We start from the raw sequence: 14,886 nt of genomic DNA, 5'->3' as shown, positions 1-14,886 counted from the left end.
GTCATTTTTTCAAGGTTTTCAGGAACCACAAAAAACTGTGCCAAATGTAGAATATATTATATTTCTTAATTATTTCAATTCCAAAAAATATGAAAAAATATGACTATTGACAAATAAAGTTGTATGTCAATCATGTAACATGTAAGGATAAAATGACTTAGGCCAATATCTGAACATGCCATTTTATCTTAGGCAATTATAAACCTTATTTGGGCCAAATTACTTACTGCAGTAAGTGACTTAGGCAAAATGTTTTTATTCCAATTATTTTTAATAGACCATAGTTTACGGTCAGCCACAGAGTGTTTAAAATAATATCAGAGCACAAAGACATTTGATACTGAAGAGGAGTGAATGGGAGTGAATGGGAGTGAATGAGACTGAATGGGAGTGAATGGGACTGAATGAGAGGTACTGTTACTATGGGACTGATACTATGGGAGTGAATGGGAGGGAATGGGACTGAATGGGAGGTACTGTTACTATGGGACTGATACTATGGGAGTGAATGGGAGGTACTGTTACTATGGAACTGATACTATGGGAGTGAATGGAAGTGAATGGGATGAATGGGAGGTACTGTTACTATGGGACTGATACTATGGGAGTGAATGGGACTGAATGGGAGTGAATGGGAGTGAACTGGACTGAATGGGAGTGAATGGGACTGAATGGGAGTGAATGGGAGTGAAAAGGATGAATGGGAGGTACTGTTACTATGGGACTGATAATATGGGAGTGAATGGGACTGAATGGGAGTGAATGGGATGAATGGGAGTGACAGTCCCATAGTAACAGTACCTACCATTCACTCCCATTCACTCCCATTCAGTCCAGTTCACTCCCATTCACTCCCATTCAGTCCAGTTCACTCCCATTCACTCCCATAGTAACAGTACCTCCAATTCACTCCCATTCAGTCCCATAGTAACAGTACCCCCCATTCACTCCCATAGTATCAGTCCCATAGTAACAGTACCTCCCATTCAGTCCCATAGTAACAGTACCCCCCATTCACTCCCATAGTATCAGTCCCATAGTAACAGTACCTCCCATTCACTCCCATTCAGTCCCATTCACTCCCATAGTAACAGTACCTCCCATTCACTCCCATTCACTCCCATAGTATCAGTCCCATAGTACAGTACCTCCCATTCACTCCCATTCACTCCCATTCACTCCCATAGTATCAGTCCCATAGTACAGTACCTCCCATTCACTCCTATTCACTCCCATAGTATCAGTCCCATAGTAACAGTACCTCCCATTCATTCCCATTCACTCTCATTCACTCCCATGAATTCCCATTCACTCCCATTCACTCCCATAGTATCAGTCCCATAGTACAGTACCTACCATTCACTCCCATTCAGTCCCATTATATCAGTCCCATAGTAACAGTACCCCCCATTCACTCCCATAGTATCAGTCCCATAGTAACAGTACCTCCCATTCACTCCCATTCAGTCCCATTCACTCCCATAGTATCAGTCCCATAGTACAGTACCTCCCATTCACTCCTATTCACTCCCATAGTATCAGTCCCATAGTAACAGTACCTCCCATTCATTCCCATTCACTCTCATTCACTCCCATGAATTCCCATTCACTCCCATTCAGTCCCATTCACTCCCATTCACTCCCATAGTATCAGTCCCATAGTACAGTACCTACCATTCACTCCCATTCAGTCCCATTATATCAGTCCCATAGTAACAGTACCCCCCATTCACTCCCATAGTATCAGTCCCATAGTAACAGTACCTCCCATTCACTCCCATAGTAACAGTCCCATAGTAACAGTACCTCCCATTCACTCCCATTCAGTCCCATTCACTCCCATAGTATCAGTCCCATAGTAACAGTACCTCCCATTCACTCCCATTCACTCCCATAGTATCAGTCCCATAGTAACTACCTCCCATTCAGTCCCATTCACTCCCAGTATCAGTCCCATAGTAACAGTACCTCCCATTCACTCCCATTCACTCCCATAGTATCAGTCCCATAGTAACAGTACCTCCCATTCACTCCCATAGTATCAGTCCCATAGTAACAGTACCTCCCATTCACTCCCATTCACTCCCATAGTATCAGTCCCATAGTAACAGTACCTCCCATTCACTCCCATTCACTCCCATAGTATCAGTCCCATAGTATAGTACCTCCCATTCACTCCCATTCACTCCCATTCAGTCCCATTCTATCAGTCCCATAGTAACAGTACCTCCCATTCATTCCCATTCACTCTCATTGTGGCAGCGGTGGCCGAACGGATAGCGGCGCGGTCTAGATACCGGAAGGTTCCCAGTTCGAACCAGCCGTCCGACACGTTAAAATTACCACCGCTGAAATGCCCTTGAACAAGGCATCAACCACTACGATGAAATGTGTTCTATGAGCAGGGCCTGGCTGGAAACAAGTTCTTGAGCTTAGCCCAGATACCCTGGGTAAATATAGATTTCATTTCATTTCATTTAATTTCACTCCCATTCAGTCCCATTCACTCCCATAGTATCAGTCCCATAGTAACAGTACCTCCCATTCACTCCCATAGTATCAGTCCCATAGTACAGTACCTCCCATTCACTCCCATAGTATCAGTCCCATAGTACAGTACCTCCCATTCACTCCCATTCACTCCCATAGTATCAGTCCCATAGTAACAGTACCTCCCATTCACTCCCATAGTATCAGTCCCATAGTAACAGTACCTCCCATTCACTCCCATTCACTCCCATTCAGTCCCATTTTGAAAGGTGTGTTAAAATGGCCTAAGTCACATTTTATTATAATAATAATAATAATAATAGCTCAAATTTATATAGCGCTTTTCTAAATACCCAAAGCGCTTTACATAGGAACACTAGGAACAGACTTTAATAAGAAAAAAACTAAAAAAAACAAAGCAAAACATAACATAGCAGTACAGGGTTAAAAAGATAAAAGGATAAACGAGGGAAGGGGGGGACATCCTATCCAGACCTCAGCTGGGGAAAGCTATCCTGAAGAGGTGGGTTTTGAGTGAGGTTTTGAATGAGAGGAGAGAGGGAGCAGCTCTGAGATGGTTGGGGAGTTCATTCCAGAGGTTGGGGGCCGAAACAGAGAAGGCCCTGTCCCCCCAGGTGCGGTGCTTGGCCTTGCGGACCTTCAGGAGGTTGGCTTCACTGGACCTGAGGGAGCGGAGGGGGACATATGGTTCGAGAAGATCGGAGAGGTAGGGGGGAGCCAGGTTATTGAGAGCTTTGTAGGTGGTGAGCAGGATTTTGTAGTGAATTCTTTGTTTGACGGGAAGCCAGTGTAGGTCGTGGAGGACGGGTGTAATGTGGTCTCTGGAGCGTGTACTGGTGAGCAGGCGGGCAGCGGAGTTTTGTACGTGTTGTAGTTTGTTGAGGATTTTGGAGGTGGTGCCATTGAGTATACTGTTGCAGTAGTCGATCCGGGATGTGATGAATGCGTGGATGAGGGTTTCGGCAGCAGGGAAAGACAGAGAGGGCCGGAGGCGGGCAATATTCCTGAGGTGGAAGAAGGCGGTTTTGATTATGACTTAGGCAAAATAAAATGGCCTAAGTCTCAGTCTTGACATAGGCCATTTTTTTAATAGGGTGTAACAGGGAGGCCTTTTACGTTAGGGCTTAGGCGATTTTACCAGAGGTGGCCAGCATCACCAGGAGTTGATTTAGGCCAAAAACTCATTTTCGGCAAAAAATGACTTAGGCCATTAGTTTAATAAGGTGACGATTTTAAAGTTCATAGAATGTCAGTTATTTAATCATGATGCATTTTCTTTGTTTAACAACATTTTAAAAATCAAATCCTCTCAAAGATAATTTAGACTAATTGTCAAGGCAAAATTGTGTTCATATTTATTTATATATTTAAAAATATGTGGGGGTCCCTGGGGGTCCCTAGGGGTCCCCGAACCTTGAGACCCCCAAAAACGCCCCCAGCGGGGTGACACGATTCCAACGAACCCACCACCGTCCAAAACGGTTGTGAAATGAAAGAGTTACCATGTGGGGGTCCCTGGGGGGTCCCTGGGGGTCCCTAGGGGTCCCCGAACCTTGAGACCCCCAAAAACGCACCCAGGGGGGCGACACGATTCCAACGAACCCACCCCCGTCCAAAATGGTAGAGACATGAGAGAGTTACCATGTGGGGGTCCCTGGGGGGTCCCTGGGGGTCCCTAGGGGTCCCCGAACCTTGAGACCCCCAAAAACTCCCCCAGGGGGGTGACACGATTCCAACGAACCCACCCCCGTCCAAAATGGTAGAGAAATGAGAGAGTTACCATGTGGGGGTCCCTGGGGGGTCCCTGGGGGTCCCCGAACCTTGAGACCCCCCGCCCTCCCTCTATACACACGCGTGTGTGTGCGGCGTGCGCGCGTGCGTGTGTGTGCATACCCCGCGGACCCCCGCGGACCCCCACCTGGGCACGAGACAGGGGTCCCCGAACCTTGAGACCCCCGCCCTCCCTCTATACACACGCGTGTGTGTGTGGCGTGCGCGCGTGCGTGTGTGTGCATACCCCGCGGACCCCCGCGGACCCCCACCTGGGCACGAGACCACCGGGAGCGCGTCCGGGACGGCGGCCCGGTTCGAACGAGATTCACCCCGTACGAAACGGCCCAGGGACGGCCGAGATACCCCGCGGACCCCCGCGGACCCCCACCTGGGCACGAGACAGGGGTCCCCGAACCTTGAGACCCCCCGCCCTCCCTCTATACACACGCGTGTGTGTGCGGCGTGCGCGCGTGCGTGTGTGTGCATACCCCGCGGACCCCCGCGGACCCCCACCTGGGCACGAGACAGGGGTCCCCGAACCTTGAGACCCCCCGCCCTCCCTCTATACACACGCGTGTGTGTGCGGCGTGCGCGCGTGTGTGTGTATGCATACCCCGCGGACCCCCGCGGACCCCCACCTGGGCACGAGACCACCGGGAGCGCGTCCGGGACGGCGGCCCGGTTTGAACGAGATTCCCCCCGTACGAAACGGCCCAGGGACGGCCGAGATACCCCGCGGACCCCCGCGGACCCCCACCTGGGCACGAGACCCCCGGGAGCGCGTCCGGGGCGGCGGCCCGGTTCGAACGAGATTCCCCCCGTACGAAACGGCCCAGGGACGGCCGAGATACCCCGCGGACCCCCGCGGACCCCCACCTGGGCACGAGACCCCCGGGAGCGCGTCCGGGACGGCGGCCCGGTTCGAACGAGATTCCCCCCGTACGAAACGGCCCAGGGACGGCCGAGATACCCCGCGGACCCCCGCGGACCCCCGCGGACACACGCGTGACCCCCACCTGGGCACGAGACAGGGGTCCCCGAACCTTGAGACCCCCGCCCTCCCTCTATACACACGCGTGTGTGTGTGGCGTGCGCGCGTGCGTGTGTGTGCATACCCCGCGGACCCCCGCGGACCCCCACCTGGGCACGAGACCACCGGGAGCGCGTCCGGGACGGCGGCCCGGTTCGAACGAGATTCACCCCGTACGAAACGGCCCAGGGACGGCCGAGATACCCCGCGGACCCCCACCTGGGCACGAGACAGGGGTCCCCGAACCTTGAGACCCCCCGCCCTCCCTCTATACACACGCGTGTGTGTGCGGCGTGCGCGCGTGCGTGTGTGTGCATACCCCGCGGACCCCCGCGGACCCCCACCTGGGCACGAGACAGGGGTCCCCGAACCTTGACACCCCCCGCCCTCCCTCTATACACACGCGTGTGTGTGCGGCGTGCGCGCGTGCGTGTGTATGCATACCCCGCGGACCCCCGCGGACCCCCACCTGGGCACGAGACCACCGGGAGCGCGTCCGGGACGGCGGCCCGGTTTGAACGAGATTCCCCCCGTACGAAACGGCCCAGGGACGGCCGAGATACCCCGCGGACCCCCGCGGACCCCCACCTGGGCACGAGACCCCCGGGAGCGCGTCCGGGGCGGCGGCCCGGTTCGAACGAGATTCCCCCCGTACGAAACGGCCCAGGGACGGCCGAGATACCCCGCGGACCCCCGCGGACCCCCACCTGGGCACGAGACCCCCGGGAGCGCGTCCGGGACGGCGGCCCGGTTCGAACGAGATTCCCCCCGTACGAAACGGCCCAGGGACGGCCGAGATACCCCGCGGACCCCCGCGGACCCCCACCTGGGCACGAGACCCCCGGGAGCGCGTCCGGGACGGCGGCCCGGTTCGAACGAGATTCCCCCCGTACGAAACGGCCCAGGGACGGCCGAGATACCCCGCGGACCCCCGCGGACCCCCACCTGGGCACGAGACCCCCGGGAGCGCGTCCGGGACGGCGGACTGAAGGGAACAAGGGAACGCCCCTTTTCTGTTTCCGTTTATCTGTTTCCGTTTCCGCTTTTCTGTTTCCTTTCCTCTGGCAGATGCTCCCTGAAGCGGACTTCCCCCCGCCCCCCCCCTTGCAGCACTTCCTGGTCCCCTGAGCGGACTCTGCAGTCAGACACTCTTGGTTACTTCCGCCAAATTCAACCATTTCCGGTTGCCATTTCCGGGGAAACACAGACAAGTATAATCGAACTGTGAGCTCCCACATCGATTATCCAATGGCTGTTAAGTGACATCAGCAAGGACCACCCCTCATTAACATACCGTCAATGAAATACGGCATGAAATAAATGTTTAAATAAATGTTTAAATAAATGTTTAAATAATTAAATAATTAAATGTTTAAATAAATAATTAAATGTTTAAATAAATAATTAAATGCTTAAATAAATAATTAAATAAATAAATACGTAAATAAATAAGGAAATAAATACATAAATAAATAATTAAATGTTTAAATAAGTAATTAAATGTTTAAATAAATAATTAAATAAATAAATACGTAAATAAATAAGGAAATAAATACATAAATAAATAATTAAATGTTTAAATAAATAATTAAATGTTTAAATAAATAATTAAATAAATAAATACGTAAATAAATAAGGAAATAAATACATAAATAAATAATTACATGTTTAAATAAATAATTAAATGTTTAAATAAATAATTAAATAAATAAATACGTAAATAAATAAGGAAATAAATAATTAAATAAATACATAAATATATAAATAAATAATTAAATACATAAATGGTCACATAAATGAATACATTTCAATATTTAATTGTATATTTCTTTGCACAATTATTTATTTATTTGAGCATTTCATGCTTTATAAATGCATTTATTTATTTATGTATTTATATCTAGATACGGCAGGAATGGCATTCCATATATCTCTACATAGATGAGCTCATACTGCCCCAACAAGTGGACAGGTATATCTCTGTGATGAGCTCATACTGCCCCAACAAGTGGACAGGTATATCTCTACATAGATGAGCTCATACTGCCCCAACAAGTGGACAGGTATATCTCTGTGAAATGTCAGACCCTGCTGTGAAACATGCTTCACTAATTCCTTTACATCTTTATAACAGTGGTTCCCAAACGTGTTCATGTCAAGGACCCCCAAATTGACACTAATTAGCCTGCGGACACCCATTAGAAAATATATGCCAAAAGAGAAGATTTTTTACGGCTCCAACAGTGATTTCATTTCAAGTAAAGCTGAGAGACTCCCTATACTCCGTCTGCTCGTCTCATTTATTCGCTTCCACAGGATTTCTAATTGGCTGCAGCACTGCAGTTAAACCAATCAAAGGCCAAACCCGAAACAGGGATTGATTATTTTGTTCTGCAGAAGCGGTAGTTGCAAATAAAGGCTTGCACACGAATGAAAATGTGAAAATAATGCAAATACATATAAGCTGGCAAGCTTTCAACACAACACAAGAGTCATGTACGATTTTGATATTATTAAATATTAGCAAAAATCTTTTAACGAAACAAAAGTGCTAGAAGGAGACTGCACTCACTTTGGATGACATGATGTTTGCAAGCAGTGTTGTTTTTGGCAGAACATTTTGATTTTAGTTTTAGTCGTAGTCTCTTGAATAGTTTTCATTTAGTTTTAGTCACATTTTAGTCACCTGGAATGTTTTAGTGTTAGTCTAGTTTTAGTCGACTAAATGTCATAAGATTTTAGTCGACTAAATCTTCAGTTGATTAACTTGATTTAGTCAGCTAAAATGTATTTTGGCAGGCCTTGATGTTGTCATAATGACTGATTTTACACTTGCTGAAAATAGCCGATCTACAAGCTTGTAGATATGCTATTTTCAGCATGCAACCAAGTGTAAAAGGACTTACACTGGTCCACTAGTCCCCTTCCTAGCATTTTAGTCCAGTTTTTAGCTGTTTATAGCTTAGGTCTTGTCGACAAAAACAACATTGTTTGCAAGCAGATAACACAGACCTGACATATAAAACATTATCTATCACCCAGTTGGCCAGAGCTCCTTCCACTGCTGGAGCAGAAATACGGCGCTGACGTTGGCTATATGTTTGAGAACAACGTGTTTCCTACCACCACCACCGCCGTCGTCGCCTCGCCTCCTCCTCCTCCCACCTCCCAACGTCCTCATCGGCGCCATGGCGGCTGCTGCCCCGATCAGTGGCGGGAAGTATCCGGGGTCAACATCCTGGCACACCTGTACCACGAACCCACGACCGACAACCTGTTCGTGAACTTTAAGATCATCGTCAACCCCCGGGCTGTGTTCACCACCACCGTCCACGGACTGCTGTATTCCAAGAGGGGTTGTATTCGGGTCGAGGACGACATGGCAAAGATGTACCATACTAGGTAAAGATGGACCATACTAGGTAAAGATGTACCATACTAGGTAAAGATGTATACTAGGTAAAGATGTACCATACTAGGTAAAGATGTACCATACTAGGTAAAGATGTATACTAGGTAAAGATGTATACTAAGTGAAAACTATAAGCTATGATGACTAAAACTATAAGACTAAATATACTGACAATTTCGTCAACAAATAAAAACTAGACTAAAATGTTAGGAAGGGACTAGTGGACAAGAGATCCAGTATAATTTTACACTAGAAGATAGATAATAGACTATGTGACAACCGGGAATAGTCATGGTGACAACCCGATAGATGGTTGGCAGCCGGAATGTAGACGGCACCCGGGTAAGCAGTTTGGGTTAGCGCCCCAGCCTGTGTTCGCCGTGAGGAGGACGCCCAAAAACCCACGTGAGGCCTTTAGGAGGGCCATTCAAGCCGCAAGTGGAGCCTAGCTGCGGCACCACTGTTACCTTGCCGGTGGAGCCTGCGGAATCCACCACTCCCGAATGAAGTGTCTGGTGCTGGGAATCTGGCAACGCACAGGTCCTGTTCGTACTCCTGGTGAGAGCAGGAGAGGACCTGATGAGACGTAGGAAGTGCCCGGCCAGGAGTCAACCCACAGTGCCTAGTCCCTCCACGCGCCGGATGGCACGCCCAGTACCGGCAGAGTAGTTCTGGAGCAGCGGATTGTGTCCCTGGTCTTTCCCTAAGGGACTGATCAGCTACTGGGACGTAAGTCGGGACTTGATCACCCCGGCTGGGTCACCCGAGTGAGCTGTATGATGTTGGAAGACCCGAAACCCTGATGACCTTGGGATACATCACTGAGGATACGTCCCAGTTGCATCCTAGCGATGTTTTTTAGTTCTACACTTGGTTGCATGTGTGTAAAAGTGTAAAATCAGCCATTACGACACCATCAAGGTCCGCCCAAGTACATTTTAGTCGACTAAATCAAATGTAGATTTAGTCGACTAAAATCTTATGACTTAGACTAACACTGAAACATTTCAGATGACTAAAATGTGACTAAAACTAAATTAAGTTTTATTCCAAAGACTATGACTAAACTAAAATCTAAATTTGCTGCCAAAAACGACACTGTTTACAATGACGATGACAGTATGTGAAGAGTAGACCAAATGTGCAGATAAGCGATTAATGACGCAGCGGTAAAGTCCCTTCCTGTAGGTTTAAATCCACCGTGGTGCATCCGTCTTTACGACAAGGTCTATTATTGAGAGGTCAGGAAGCGAATGACTCCATCTTGCTTTTGATCGCAGGTCCTTATAATATAATATATAGTTTTGCAACTCTTCAAAAAACTCAGACAAAATCACATAGTGAAACTGACTATTAAATAGTCAGGGATAAAAACTCATTGTTGTAGTTCTTAAGACTGTGGTATGATATGGCTTTATGTATTAATTGTATGTTTAATTTATGTGCGTTTTAGAGTTAAGGGCAGTATTATGCGTGTCTTAAGTACCATGTCTTATTACTTAACTTAAGACCTGGAGGCGTGGTAAATGCTGTTTGGCCACTCAGAATAGCCAAATGGCATTGATCACGCCTCCAGGTCTTAAGTTAAGTAATAAGACCTGGTACTTAAGACACGCATAATACTGCCCTAGTTTTTGAATATACCCCTTTCCTGTGAATGGAGCAGTCCAAGCTCTAGCTGCAGCTGGGTATAAAAGGCTGCAGGTTGTCATATGGGGAGGAAGGGTGGAAGCTGGACACTGTGTAATGCCAATGTGGGTTCAAGATTGAATGTGATCAGTATAGAGCGCCGAAGTCCTGACGTCACTCGCTCATCCCCTGGTTCACAGAGGTTTTTCTCTATGGAGAATAACACAGGGACGGGGTCATCTTAAAAATGGTCTCATATAAGAATTGTGGTCCAAAAATAAACAAACTGTCTTGGCGATATTTGTCGGGGAGCTGTCTCTGTATCGTTTAAGACAAGTCGGTCATATATGATACAGTCTAACAATTTAACTAATTCAGTACAGTAGCAGTAACATTAGTGTTTTCTTTCAGTCAGTTGATTCTTCATATCCATATGAGTGAAACGGCCAGGATGATTTATTATTATTTTTCAAACACAGTTCTTATATGAGGCGATCTAAAACCCCCCGAATACAATGCAAATGCGCCCTCTACCGATATTGACGTCAGACTTCGGTGCTCTATTGGTATTTTGGTGAATAAATACACCTTTGGTTCAACTCTATACAATTCCTCTGCTGCCTTCCAACCACTAAAGACGGTCATTCCTACACAAGTTAAAACCATCTGGCCAGACATTGGTCGCAAGTCGCTGCGACCACGGCACAAGTTAAGACCATGCGCTATGGCGCAATCCTCCGCTGTGAACATAGGGAGTTTATTGTGATGCGTTGCTAAAGCTATATGTCCTACCTCTTTTATAGAGCTTCAATTCAGACCGATATGACGGCAGATGACCTGGTGTATGATGGCCGACTGCTGGACTACAGCACACGTCTCATCCCTGCTGTGAACACTGTCCTCACGCAGACTGGACTCATGATGCCACTGCACCACAGCAAGTAGCAAGGAGAAAGGACGTGTTTCGGCCAGGCGGGCCTTATCCTCAACGTTGTCACCTGGCCCGAAACGGAGGTAATAAAACATGTGAAAAGGACATTTTGTTGTGTGCGGGCACTTCCTTCTTTCAATTTCGTATTTTTGAGCCTTATTGCACTGCCGGCTACAGGAATATAACACTCTAATTTGGAGTGTTGCGGCTAAATCTACAGTTGATTTAATCGACTAAAATGTATTTTGGTGGGCCTTGATGCCGTCGTAATGACTGTTTTTACACTTGCTGAAAATAGCATATCTACAACTCGTTGTGCTGCGATGCGTTGTGAGCTTGTAGATCTTCTATTTTCAGCATGTAACCAAGTGTAAAATGACTTATAACTTAGTTTTAGTTATCATAGCTTAGTTTTCATTTAGTTTCCATTTAGTTTTCAGTGAAAAAAGTTAGTTTTAGTCGACGAAATCAACACTGCTGTAGAATGACACTTTGTTTTCATGTAGTACTGAATGTGATTTTGTGTACTGACTGAATGAATGAAATATGTACGGAATTTGGAGTGGACTTTTAATTTTTATTACTTTTTTTATTAATATATTTTGGTTAATACTTAATATTGAGGAATAAATTATTGTATTGTTCAATGTTTTTGTTTTACATTTGTTTAATTAGATAATAATGCTGTTCAGTGACGATTCATGTTCTGAGAATTTCAAATGTCGTACAACAAAGATTGATTATATTGATGATTATTATCATTCTTCCTGCATGGTCTTCTAATCTATAGGTCAGGTTGTTGTGTTTTTTATTCCCCTTTCTTTCAGAATCGGAAGCTATGGCATCCTTGAACTTCAAAAGACCTATGTTTAGTTTATTTGTTGGTAATTTATTGTTCATTTTCTAACAATTGAAGTAAACTTAACTTTGTGTCTCCCGAATGAGGCTACTGTATATCTTCTGTGTAGGGCGGCTGTCTCAGCAGGTAGAGCAGGTCGTCCAATGATCCCTGGGTCGGCGGTTCAAATCCCGGCTCCTCCTGTCCACATGTCGAAGTGTCCTTGGGCAAGACACTTGAACCCTACAATGCCTCCAATAAGTTGGTCAGTGTGAGTTTGCCACCATTAATGTGGGAAGTGAGATCGCTGGCGTCGACTGTTCGAGTGTTCGTCGCTTCACCTCCCGGCTCCCAATGAATGAGTGAACCATTGTAAAGCGCTTTGAGCTCTTGGAAAAGTGCTATAAAAAAATGCTATTTATTATTTGTTCAAGTTTAAGTGCTACTTACAGTGTATTTTCTGATGAAACAAGAAAAAAGGAAAACATTTTACTGGTTTGTATTGTGATTGTTTTACTGATGGTTAGAGGCCATTGGACCAGAGTTTCTTTATAATGAAATAAACTAGTTTTCAGTGCTTTTATTGTCATGGTGGCTGCACACCACAACTGACACAGCCCCCTGGGTAGGCTACCAGGCCTGGCGGCGATCTGAGCTCCAAGGAGGGCCCTTTCCTATACAATTTACAATTTACAATTTAGGCATTTAGCAGACGCTCTTAATCCAGAGCGATTTACATTAAGCAAGAACAAAAAGCATGGGAATACATCACATATGTAAAATGCATTTATCGCGAAACATGCGTAAGCTAAGAACGTGACTAGAACATATCTATATAATGACACTATACATATAAACTATAACTAGAACATATCTATATAATGACACTATACATATAAACTATACATATATGCTATACTATGCTGTACATATATACTATGAAGTGCTATGACTACATACAATGCACTTATTGTGCTGTCTACATGACATGCTATAAGTCTGTTTCAAATGCTATATAAGTCTAAGAAGTGCTGTCTAAGGGGGGTAGGGTAAGTGCTATGGGCCATGATGGAGTCTGAAAAGGTGGGTTTTCAGACTACGGCGGAAGATCGGGAGTGATGCTGCAGTTCTGATTGCAACGGGAAGTGCATTCCACAGTTTTGGGGCCAGAAGGGAGAAGAGTTTGGGACGTGTGGAGTGTTGTCCCTGCGTTTTTAGTGAGGGTACTTCCAGCTTCCCTGCGTTGGCTGATCTGAGTGCGCGGGAGGGTTTGTAGGGTTCAATCATGCTGGCAAGATATGGGGGAGCCATACCTTTGGTTGCTTTAAATGCCAACATCAGAGTTTTGTATTCTGTGCGGGCAGCGACCGGGAGCCAGTGCAGTGAGCGGAGCAGGGGGGAGACATGTGAGAATTTTGGCTGGTTGAAGACCAAGCGAGCTGCGGCATTTTGGATAGTTTGCAATAATGTTGGAAAGATACAGTATGCGGTTCAAGTGCAGAGTCACCAAACCCTGCAGGCAGCTACTGTATGTAGCACTAAGAATAGGCCTACACACTGAGTATACAATTCTGGATGAGGCCGCAGCTGGTCAGTTTTGGTTAGGTGTTTGCCTGAAGTCCCCCGCTGAGGTCATTTATTGTGTTCAAGGTTCAAGGTGTTTATTGTCACACAGATGTACAGGTAGAGCATTGTGAAAAACTTACGTTGGGTGATGCTCCACAATACACATAAGTAAAAAAGTAAATAATTAAATAACGATACTAAGTATAAAAGTTTTAAAAAGTTTAAGGAACTCAGATCAGTATACAAGGCCGTAATACCATGGCATGTTCAATGTTCATTCATTTAGGCTTGTTAAGCAGCCTTACAGCCTGGGGGAGGAAACTGTTCTTTAGTCTGCTTGTGTTGGCTTTGATACTTTGGTACCTCTTCCCTGAGGGCAGCAGCCTGAAAAAAACTGTATGGGGGTGTACTGTATGTAGCTAGTACTGGTTCCACGGCCCAGTACTAGCTGTCCTCGTCCTAATAAGGACGTCTCTCTGCCTGAGTCTTATTCTCACGTGATAACTTCAAGTACACAACATTCCGTCATTAACATTCCCACCCGGCACATGTTTGCTGCATCCTCATCATGTTGTATTGTTGTCCAGGGACGTGCACACATAGATATCAAAGGTGGCTTCAGCCCCATGCCCTTTTACCCGTCTGTAAAACAAACTGCCCTCTCCAGACCACGAATGCAGCATTTACTGATGGTGGAAGAAATGCAAATGCCCTGCCGGAAAGGAAGGCAGCATTCAGGAGAATTGGTTTTTTCCCCCAAAGTCTCCTGAACTTGAACGCAGCATTTTGCAGTCATACACCGCATCTCCAGTAGATAAAGAGTGCAGGGTTGCGCCCCGAAAATAGCTGATCTACAAGCTCTCAACGCGTCGCAGCGCGACGCGTTGAGAGCTTGTAGATCTGCTATTTTTGTTATTTTGGGCCAAAAGTGGCCTCTTATGCAGGGATTTCAGCCCCTGCCTCTCTAACATTCTGCACGTGCCTGAGTATGGATCCAGCCCAGATTGGATGTCTCTCAGTCTGGAAGCAATAGAGAGCCTACTGGAGCAGGCCTTCTCAAGGTGTCACCCTATATATGCCTTGACGCATGTGGTGCCTCAGAATAATACTTTGATAATATTTGGAATTTATCAATGATGTCACTTCAGTTTAAACACCCTCTATACTAGCCTGGGTTCCAGCCTGAATCGCGGCCT

At 46.5% G+C, this 14,886-nt stretch overlaps 1 protein-coding gene across 3 annotated transcripts in view; it reads left to right on the top strand.

The window, feature by feature from the left end:
* LOC306932648 (uncharacterized protein) overlaps positions 1-12,787 on the top strand; it is a 33,693-nt gene extending 20,906 nt beyond the window's left edge. For 2 of the 3 annotated variants that reach the window (XM_079514535.1, XM_079514536.1), the window contains exons 9-10: positions 8,357-8,716; positions 11,159-12,229. In XM_079514535.1, coding sequence (XP_079370661.1) covers positions 8,357-8,716; positions 11,159-11,300 — 502 coding nt within the window. In that variant the 3' untranslated portion in view covers positions 11,301-12,229. Of the gene's footprint in view, positions 1-8,356; positions 8,717-11,158; positions 12,230-12,254 lie in introns of those variants that run through there. The other variant, XR_013791136.1, reaches the window with a different exon arrangement.
* Positions 12,788-14,886: the final 2,099 nt, after the last annotated feature.

Source organism: Electrona antarctica (assembly GCF_951216825.1).
Source record: "Electrona antarctica genome assembly, chromosome: 11".
In the NCBI taxonomy this organism is placed as follows: Eukaryota; Metazoa; Chordata; class Actinopteri; order Myctophiformes; family Myctophidae; genus Electrona; species Electrona antarctica.
This window is presented reverse-complemented; position numbering and strand designations above follow the sequence as displayed.